The sequence below is a fragment of the Argopecten irradians genome, chromosome 16, assembly GCF_041381155.1.
Source record: "Argopecten irradians isolate NY chromosome 16, Ai_NY, whole genome shotgun sequence".
NCBI lineage: Eukaryota > Metazoa > Mollusca > Bivalvia > Pectinida > Pectinidae > Argopecten > Argopecten irradians.
Window position 1 is genome coordinate 29254820 of NC_091149.1, and position 10952 is coordinate 29265771.

The 10952-nt window shown below is 38.6% G+C and overlaps 1 protein-coding gene across 2 annotated transcripts in view; it reads left to right on the forward strand.

The window, feature by feature from the left end:
• Positions 1 to 10952, forward strand: part of LOC138310941 (titin-like) — a 255773-nt gene that overhangs the window by 75047 nt on the left and 169774 nt on the right. For both annotated transcript variants that reach the window (XM_069252300.1, XM_069252301.1), the window contains exons 69-84: positions 277 to 364; positions 595 to 724; positions 1012 to 1148; positions 1685 to 1850; positions 2147 to 2290; positions 2545 to 2933; positions 3208 to 3337; positions 4720 to 4837; positions 5348 to 5565; positions 5993 to 6158; positions 6475 to 6692; positions 6997 to 7421; positions 7788 to 8541; positions 8734 to 8866; positions 9239 to 9456; positions 10425 to 10847. In XM_069252300.1, coding sequence (XP_069108401.1) covers positions 277 to 364; positions 595 to 724; positions 1012 to 1148; positions 1685 to 1850; positions 2147 to 2290; positions 2545 to 2933; positions 3208 to 3337; positions 4720 to 4837; positions 5348 to 5565; positions 5993 to 6158; positions 6475 to 6692; positions 6997 to 7421; positions 7788 to 8541; positions 8734 to 8866; positions 9239 to 9456; positions 10425 to 10847 — 3857 coding nt within the window. The remainder of the gene's footprint in view (positions 1 to 276; positions 365 to 594; positions 725 to 1011; positions 1149 to 1684; positions 1851 to 2146; positions 2291 to 2544; positions 2934 to 3207; positions 3338 to 4719; positions 4838 to 5347; positions 5566 to 5992; positions 6159 to 6474; positions 6693 to 6996; positions 7422 to 7787; positions 8542 to 8733; positions 8867 to 9238; positions 9457 to 10424; positions 10848 to 10952) is intronic.

A 10952-nucleotide genomic window follows, 5' to 3' on the forward strand; every position in this document is an offset into this window, starting at 1 on the left:
AATTTCTGTTTTCTGCAGAGATACATTCTGAAGATTGTAAACTTTATTTTAGAGATGGTTTTTAAACTTGATTTGTAAGAGCATGGTTATAGTGTAAACAAAAGTTGATCGTCTGCTTTCATGGTATTTGATATAGAATCATCAGTCTCAAACTTATTTCAATATGAGAGCATGCGTCTTCTAAGTTATCATGACATTTTATGTAAAGACTATCTTTCAAAATTAAACTTTTATGGTAATTCTGTGTCTGTACATAGTTATCTCCCATTGTTACAGGTTAGAGGTACACTTCAAAGGTTACCCACCACCAATCATCTCCTGGTATCGGGATAGCTTCGAGATTAAACCGTCTCATGACTTCCAGGTAGGGGTTACAATGGTCAACCTTGTATTTAAATATAAATTTATATTTAAAATAAACAATAAACATCTATAGAAAATGTAATTAATGGATAAAGATGAAAAATATTTAGATTTAATTTAAAATTGGTAAAATATAAATAATGAATAAATGAATGAATACATCACTTTGAAAGCTTTCTCCAGTATGTATATTATATGAATTTTTGCTTACGCTCTGACCTTTGACTTTAGATTTCGGTCTCGGAGACAGTGAGCACACTATTTATCCCCGAAGTTTTCCCAGAAGACACTGGCATGTACATGGTGAAAGCCTACAACATGTACGGCACTGTCCAGTGCAAGGCCAAGATGACCGTTATAGGTGAGTGGTAGCCATTAGGGCTGGTAATATATATATCAGGTGACTAAATAGTAAAACTATGTAGGACATTGTCCAGTGTAATTTGAAGGTCAAACAATATAAACATTGGATGTATCTATCCTCTGTAGCCATAGTTGTAACATTATTTAATTACATAAATAATGTTTTATCAATTCATCAATGAAATAAGTATCTGACGTAATCTGTAGAGTGCGTATGATTGTTTGAAAGTCTTCAACTTGAGATTAAAAATGAAATGTCCAAAATTCTTGATTTTTTCGTTACAGAAGAAGAATCACCAGAGCGCGACGTGCCCCCAGAGTTCCGTAGTCTGATCCGTGACAGTAATGTCCTTCAGGGTGAACCAGCAACATTCGACTGCCAGGTCTCGGGACGTCCCAAACCCAAAATCCACTGGCAAAAGGTATAGAGATATTTTGTTCTCCAAGCTTAAAACTCTGAGTAAAATAAGATGATATTTTACCAGATTTGATAGGAGTACAGTATTACTGTATTATGTAATAATTGTGTAAATAAAACAATGTAAAGTAATACATTTAAATTTTCACTTTAGAAATGAACGAAAATTTACATTGTAATAGAATACTTGACAATGACTATGGCATCAGTGCTAGGGAAGTTTATTGTTACGGTATTGTAGGTCATGTTTTATTACTTGTATCACTATAACAGGATGGTAAGACCCTATCCGAGAGCCCACGGTGGAAGTTTATTGTTACGGTATTGTAGGTAATATTTTATTACTTGTATCACTATAACAGGATGGTAAGACCCTATCCGAGAGCCCACGGTGGAAGTTTATTGTTAAGGTATTGTAGGTAATATTTTATTACTTGTATCACTATAACAGGATGGTAAGACCCTATCCGAGAGCCCACGGTGGAAGTTTATTGTTACGGTATTGTAGGTAATATTTTATTACTTGTATCACTATAACAGGATGGTAAGACCCTATCCGAGAGCCCACGGTGGAAGTTCATTGAGGAGGATAATAACTTCACAATGGTTATTTACGAAGTCACTCCCGAGGATGTCGGCCAGTACGACTGTGTGGCTATCAACACCGTCGGCAAGGCAACATGTACCGCAAGACTTAATGTCGAAGGTGAGAAAAGTGTCCCTGGTGTTACAGAGAACAAATGTGATATGATAGTAGTTCTCTAGGTGATTAGATAATTTGAGTTACCTGGAATTTCTATCTAGAACTTGGAATGGAATTCTGAGATTAGTCAAATAAGATAACCAGACTTTGTCAATATACAGTTGTCAGACCATTGTAAAACTTGTGATTAATCTAGATTTCCAAAGTCTTTGATGTATCAAAGTTCTTTTTACTTAGAGTTGTCTTCCCTTAGTTTCACTGTACTCAATGTTACTCAAGTATGTTTTATCTGCCCTTAGTTCCCATCAAGCCCCAAGAGACGGAGGAACAGACAATGGCTGAGGCTCCAGTGGAGCCACCTGTGGTGACTGAGAAGCCACAGAACTTAGAGGTGGATGAGGGTGAACCAGTCACCTTCACCTCTAGGATCACTGGGTCTCCAGGTAAGTATCTGATGGGGAAACCTTGGTTTTGGTTATCTTGGTTGAGAAAGCTTATAGAGAGCTTTTTTTGATTTATATTGATATACCAAAAATGTAAATTGAATGAACAATAACAAAAAAGAAAATAAACAAACATGGACAATTTATTGAAAAATAAATGCAATGGAAAAACATAATAATTGTTTTGCTATTTAAAGTGATCATCCTGTATGTTCCAACAAGAACTTAATCAATATCATTATTTTCATTTGCAGCACCAAATGTGACATGGTATAGAAATAATGTGATCATCAAACCATCAAAGTACTTCCGAATGGAATCGACACCAGATGGCACTCACAGTCTGAGTATTCTGGAAGCCTTCCCAGAAGACACCGGTAACTACCGTTGCGTAGCTCGTAACAAGGCTGGAGAGGTGACATGCTCTGCCACTCTGAAGGTACATGCCCTTGAGAGTGAGGCTGAGGCACCCGTCCCTGCTCAGAAGGACTCACCTCCGAGCTTCACCAAGCCGATCTCCAACACACTTGTCGTGGAAGGAAGCCCGGCGACCTTCGAGGCTGAGTACAGTGGTACACCCGAACCCAACATTACCTGGCTGAGAAACAGTCTCCAGGTTCTACAGGACTCGACTAACTACAAGGTCAGTATTCTGAGTTAATAAATATATACATCTCTCTAAATGTCATTAATTGTAATATTGAACTCACTAGCACCTTATGAATAGCAAGATCATACCGTTGATCTTGTGTGGAAGTACTAGTGATATATCTTGTATCGTTATTATTTTGTGCGAGTATTATATAGATATAGTTTCTATTTTCCTGTGGCTGGTTGCTTAAATATGTATTTCCCGAAGTCATTAAGATGACATAACTTCAAACTTATAACCAATACATGTTTTTACATCTGTACAGATTGAACGTACTAGCACCAAAACTATCCTGACAATCCGTGAAGCACGACCAGAAGACAGTGGCCTGATCACCTGTCGCATCAAGAACATCGCTGGCATCACAGAATGCTCTGCCGAACTCTATGTCCAAGGTAAGTCATGTGACACAAAATCAACCAATCAGAAACAGTGACACATCCAGTGAAATGTTGTTTTATCCAGTGACAACCCACTGTACACCAGACATACAGCATGTGAATATGTTTTTGAGAATGAACGAATTTTCTGCATGACAAATCGGTCCATTGATGTTAGACTGCATGAAGGACAATTTTCATATAAATGAAGCAAAGTGTCTTTATCCAGTCACAATACTAGGAATGAATTTGACAATTTTCAATGAATGTCTTAAAATTCTCTATATTCTTTTTAACTAGTAGAAAAAATGATAATGTGATCAAAACCATTTGAAGGATAGCAAATTAATCTAAATACGTTTTAGTGTGTGTTGCTTGCATGACAGTGTTTTTGACAAGTGTTTTTCAGTGACAACGACTCCTGAGGCATGCAAAGAATGGCAGGCATGGATTGGACAAGACAACAACTTCATGTTTAGTTTTTGTGTGAGACCTTAGAAAATTTAAAGATGCATGGCTGTACGTTTTAATATAAGATGCTTAGATCTTTACCAATTAATTACTATTTAATTTACAGGTATAACCATTAATCTTAACCTGTTCATGGAACAGATTAATGGTTGCTTTGTTATGATTTATGATTCTTTTTCTGTATGGAATCACTAACCAGACATGTTGTCCAAACAAACTAACATCATTGATAAGGTTTACTCCTATACTGCATGAACATCCCTCTTTTCTAACCCATGTGGTACTGAACTGGCTGACACAGGCATGAGAAGAAAGGGTTGTACCATGTTTGTTATATGTGATTTTGAAAATTGAAGTCTTTCATCTTCAAGGTCACATTTAAATGGCATTGACTTTGAATATGAAGTTTGTCCTCAATTAATCTGTTGTCTTGTTTTCCAGTCTGCAATGGTTAAGATAGTATTTGTGTTGAATGTATATAGCCCAAATGAATATTGTATGTAAACTAACCTACTGAGCTTTGAATTAAGCTGAGTTTCTGACCAGGAGTTATCTCCACCTGATCCTAAGTGTGCATGGTGTAAATTTGGAGTTATGCCCCTTGGAACAAAAGCATGATTTCTGATGACATTGAAGAACACATTGTGCATGGACGAGACTGCATGTAGCAGATTGACAGGCAAGCAGAGTAACTGACTTATTTATGATCCTTTGAACTTATGTGCCATCATTCTATATCTTGTTAAGTCATTTGCAGTCAGTACATATTCATGTGTGCAAATGAGAAAAATATAGATAAAAAAAAAATTTAAAAAAGGGAAAAGAATTTTAGAAATGATGAGAATTGATCGACATTTTGAACAAAAGTTCAATGATGCTTGTAAGACATAGATGGTAGATGTCTGACTTTGTTCCTACTTTTGTAGACACGGAGGAGGCCCGCTTACTTGAGGAGAAATACATCACAACCATTAAAACTACACCACCAGAGTTTGTCAAGGCTCTGTCGCCCGTACAGGACGTACAGCCAGGAGGCACCGCGAGGTAGGTCACCACCGATACAAAAACTTCTCATACAGTAGATCATGCTGTATTGCCTTATGGTGTAACCTCTGACACCTTAATTCAGCTCCACATCTTAGATATCAAAACATTGTTATCTTCAGCATGACTTGTGATTACACACAACTTTTCACAATCCATATTCTAAAAAGTTTTACACCGCTCATGAAGGGTAAATTATCTCTATCAAAAACACGAGCACATGGGTACTTTAACTCCTTAAAAACTAAAAATAACTTCATTTACACTATTACCACCATTGGAAAGTTTGAGCTTCTTAGATTAAAATATTAGAAATAATTAATTAAACCCATGGCACTTTGTCACATTTGGAACGAAGTACTGATTGTGCATGCTCCAAAATCAAAATTAATTATTTTATATTATTTCTGTGTTAATTTAATGATTTAAAAACACTTTGCCTTGATTACATCATATTGTTTTGCATATTTCAGAGAACAGGTTTTGAGAGAGTTATATATATACTTTCAGGTTATATGCACACATCAATGCGTACCCACCACCCAAGTACCAGTGGTACACAAAGGGTGTTCAGATCGTCCCCAGCGAGAGGAGACAAATGGTCCAAGAGGACAACGCTATCGTCCTCATCATCATCAATGTCCAAGAGGAGGACTCGGGCGATTACATCCTCAAGGTGGAAAACGAGATGGGAGAGGTGACCTGTAGGACGACACTGACCGTCAGAGGTGAGCTAGTACTACTTATTGTTGTCTAATCCACATAAAGATGTACGTGTGGTCATACAAAACTAGATAACTATATGCAATATTGACAGTTTGTCAAATCTTAGAAAGATTGGTAAAACTTTTGCCAGTCAAAAGGCATTAAAATGTACATTGCCTGGACATTTCACACTACCATTTGTAAGTTTGCTTTTGAACTGAAGTAGCAATTATATACATTATGCAGTAGTGTAACCACTTGTACAAGACTATCCCTTACTGATCTTTACACCTTACTTGATCTGACTTAGAAATGGGTCAAACTAGCCAATAAAAGTGAACATGTTCACCTACGATATCATCAAACTTTAGTTTGTTAAATTGATTTATTAAGTTTTTGCTGATGCACCTTTTCATTCATACATGTTGATATCATGCCTATGTCCTCCAGGTAAGACCCAGTACGTGTCCATGCCGCCTGCGGACACCGAGACATTGACCATCAAGGAGACCACCACTATGGTCACTCGTGAGGAACGCTACATCACCGAGATGAAACCAGAGATACTCGAACCACTAGAGCCTGAAATTTATGTCAAGGAGCGTGGAATTGCTAGGTATTGGAAGTTTATATTCAGTATATCTACTTGATGTTATAAAGTAATGAATGATCAATTAAATGTGGAGTCTTCTACTTTCTTGGAGTAAAATACATCCCTGGTAGAACAAATCGGAATAGTTTCAAAAAACAACTGTCTTTGGTGTAAGTGAATTTTTTGCCTTTTGTCAAATTGACATATCATTTCTAAAATGTATGAAACATTATCTGCTGCATTGAAATTAAATATTTTGCAAGGTATAAGAAATCTAGTGTTATTTTATCAGGAAAGCTTGTAAAATATAGGAATACTATATTTGTGTTTCCCTTTTTAGGCTGCAATGTAAAGTTGACAGCTACCCACCACCCTTGGTCACATGGTTTGTGAATGGAATGGAGATCCGTCCTTCTCCTCACTACGAAATGACAACAGAGGAGGGTAATAGTGTCCTCCTCATCATTGAGGTTGGACCAGAGGACACCGGCGAGTACACCTGTCGGGCAGTCTCCGAGCTCGGAGAAGTCATGTCCAGCACAACTCTATATGTACAAGGTTAGTATGATATTTGGAAATGACCCAGAATTATTCTACTTTGGGGACATGTAAGAATTTTACCTGTAACTTCCATTCCATAATCTTCAAATGTAACTCAAGTTAAGGGTCTGTTTGTCCTGACATATCCCTCTATATACAAGGTTACTAAAGAGTAATATTTTTTTTATTACGATTGGTCTAAAAATGGTACAAAAATGTCTCAGTGAATAGAGATAAATTAATAGAATTTGAGAAATTGAAATTTATATTATCACAAACTATTTATGTTTGTATGTGTAAATGTAAATATTATCCAATTCAGAACCAGTGACAAAAGAAATGCCAGCCGTGCCGAAAAAACCTGAGGAAACCATTTCCTTGGAGCCTTCGCCATCAGAGGAACTGACTCCTCCACGCTTTGTGGAGGTGCTGCCCTCTATGGAAACTTACGACGGAGAGGAAGTGACGGTTCCCTGTAAGGTGGTCGGGAAACCTCCACCGCAGGTGTCCTTCTTCCACAACGGAAAGAACATTGACCACGATGAGGAGTATGTGGTGTCATACAACCCTGATACAGGGGACATCCATCTACTGATTGTGGAAGTGTTCCCAGAGGACGAGGGAGAGTATGTGTGTGTCGCGTCCAACCCAGCCGGCGAGGCAAGCACACGCGCATATCTCACCGTTCTCTCACCAGAGGACTCTGTTGATGCTGCTCCTCCCATGGAAACGGATGTAGTACCACAGGTGAGATTTCAGTTCATATGATAATGCACAGGGTATTCAAAATTTAAAATGAAAATAATTATTGATTGGTTGACAATAGCAAAGAATTAAAAAAATGTTGAGTTCAGTCACATCAGGCCAAGGTAAGTTATTTTTCAGTTGTTTTAGTATTTGTTCTTTTACTTCCTTTTGAATTTTCTGATATATCCGACTATTAGAAAGTCAACTTTAACTATCTCCTAAATATTTTAATAGGGAGATCATTTACTATTGTCTGTAAATATGCCTGTTGTTTATTGTCTACTATTATTATTACATTTTATTGACTGCCCTAAACCTGTGCACTGCTAAAATTCTGACATGAATTTTCCTCATTCCTTTCTACAGTTTATTGATCGCCCCAAACCAGAGCCTCTGGTGAAGGCAGAGCCCCCAGTGTCGCCACCACCTGTCAAACCAGTCAGGAAGGAGGTCACAGAAGTGGAGAAACCAGAGGAACCCATGGAGGAAGCCCTGGAAGAGATTACCGAACAAATGACAAAACCAGAGAAAATCGAGCGGGAGAAGAAGGTCCCACTGAAACCGGAAAGAGTTCCTGAATCACCGGAAAGAACTGTCAAAGTCACCATGGAGATGAAACCTGCTCCCAAGCCTGAGGAGACTCGCCCAGAAGTGTCTGAAGCCACTCTGACACCTCAGGCAGTCAGCAGGAAGTTCGAAATACCAGAAGTAGAACGAAAACCTGTCGACGAAGAAGTCAGCAAGGAGGACTCTGTGGTCGGTGAGGAGAAACCCCCACAGAAAGAGGAAGTTGTCAGCCAGTTCACACTAGAAGAGGCACAGGAAGTGACGGAAATCCCACCGGAGTTTGTGGAGCTCCTTCAGCCCCAGATGATTCCTGATGGGGAGGAAGTCACCATGACTTGCCGTGTCGAGGGTACACCATTCCCGACAGTGACATGGTACCGTGAGAGGCAGGAGATCACACCAAGTGCCGACTTCAAGATCACCCAGGACGAAACCACTGGAGTTTGTACACTCTACATACCAGAGGTATTCCCAGAGGATGCTGGGGAATATGCTTGTAGAGCTGTGAACCCATTCGGAGAGGCCGTTACCACAGCAACCCTTCTGATTCACAGTAAGTCTGCCATTATGTCACCATGACAAATCTATATCATGCATTCAAAGAAAAATAATTGCAGTGATGTTATGAAGATATATCATGATTTCAAAGACTTTTCTATTGTTTTATTTAATTATGCTCTCCTGAGAAATACACGAAAGAAAATACATATCCATAATGTTGTAATACTATTGATTCCTTCCTTAGCCATGCCAGAAGAGCCAGAGAAAGAGGAAGTTACCGAGATTGAGGAGAAATACGTGACAAAGATAGAGAAGTCACCCGAGTTCGTACGTCCTCTTAACCCTGTCCTGGATGTAGAGGAAGATCAAACAGCTCGGTAAGATAAAATTGCTTCTCATTGGTACTAAAGCTTTAAAAACAAACACTGAAAGAAACTTATATCTGTTACAACTTATTTTGATATAGTTGTATCATACGTGAAACTTTTCTGTTATGAATTTACACGTTTTTGTATCAGCAGCAAAATTATTGAAATTGAATCGCACGTGAAAATAAGTTAGTTTATAGTTAGCATAAATTTGTCTCATAGTTAGCATAAGTCTATCTTTTTCAATTGTTGAATTTTTTTCAAACATTAAATGTTTCTTGAAATGTTCATGACTTTATAGAAAGTCTTGTGTTTAGTAAGGAATGCATTCACTGAGTTGTGAGGCTCTACTAATTATCATTTCTTCCTGTGGTTTTGCAGTCTTGAAGTAGAGGTCATAGGTGAACCAAGGCCAAAGGTTACATGGTATGTGAACGAGATCCGTCTGATGCCATCACCGCGTATCCAGATCCTCGATGAGAGGACAACATCTACACTGGTCATCACCAAGGTTGTCCCATCTGACTCTCAGGACTACATCTGTGTGGCTGAGAATGACCGCGGGGTGGTCACTTGCAAGACCACTCTACATGTCACACGTAAGTGTTTCACTGACCACTGTCCTGTCCCATTACCATTTATCATCATTATCAAGTTACTGCCACCGTTAATTGATGAAATTGTATAATGATCATATCTTTACATTGTTTTTACATTTTATTATTTGTTTTAATCATTCACCAACTTATACTTTCAAGAATTTCTCGATGTCTGACGTTATTTGTTTTAAACCTTTTGAAGTATATATATACTTTTCATTTATCAGTAGGCTAGGTACTGATATAAAAATTAAGATGTTGGATGTTTTCTCACTCCACCTCCATACACAAAGTGGAATCATCCTTTATTGTTTTGGGCTGAACCACGTTTGTGTATAGGGGTTCGGAGGTACCTAAATGTCTATGTGTTATATGTTGTTTTGACGTGTATGTCTGTAAACATGTACAAAGACACGTGTCCCTGTCAGATGTTTTAACGGTCTGTGACGTACTCAATGCTTTATACGTATACAGGCTTTATGTTCTATCATTTCACGCTTCGTGTCTAAAATATGTGTATTCTGCATTCTTTTTATATCATAGCCATGTTGTCTCGACATTAACTATTCAATAAAATCTTTTTAATAAAGACTCCATGATGCTTTTTTATGGCGTTGTGTTTTAATGTCTGCTTTGCTGTGTGCGATTTTCCCAAACAAATTTTACAAGTGTAATTTTATTCCCCTTTGACCTTCGATTTTGCGGTTTGCTTTTAATGTGATACATTTTTTTCATACCTTTACCATTGACCTTTTACCCCAAATTGAATAAGAGATATACATTTCTAAATGTCTACGAGCCATGCTTGTTCCTAAGGCATTGTGTGTATGTTTGATTTCCTGTTCCGTCCATGTCTGTCCATCTGTCCCAGTCTTCCAGTCCAGTCCTGTCCTGTACTGTCCTGTCCATTTTGTTCCACGTGTGTTATTCCTATCTTATCCCCGATTTTCTCCTCACCTTTTTTTCAGCAAAGAAAAAAGTAGAATTTGACCTGCCCCGAGAGGAGCGTCCAAAGCAGTCCCGCCAAGAGACTGTCAGGTACCCATTGTCTGAGGACGAAACAGGTCCTAGTGCCAGCGAGGACGAACTTCCAGAGGAAATGAAGGTTCCTCCAGTTTTCACAGAACTGTTGCAGCCAAAGATCGTTCGGGATGGAGAACGTGTTGAGTTTCTTGTCCATTTCCGTGGAACACCACAACCGAAGGTCAAGTGGTTCCACGATGGGCATGAACTTAAGCCATCCACAGACTTTCAAATCAGTGTTAACTTCAAAACTGGGGAGAGCTCTTTAGTCATTGTGGAGGTCTTCCCAGAGGATGAGGGCGAATATACATGCTCCGCCCGTAACCGTTATGGCGAGACGATCACAACCTGTCGCCTCACTGTCGTTGGTACGTCTCAACCGCTGTAGGAATATATATGGCTTTTACTGTGCATGTTCTGAGTCGAAAGGATGTTTAAAAGACGTGCATTTCCTGTTTCTTCTTCAGCTCTCT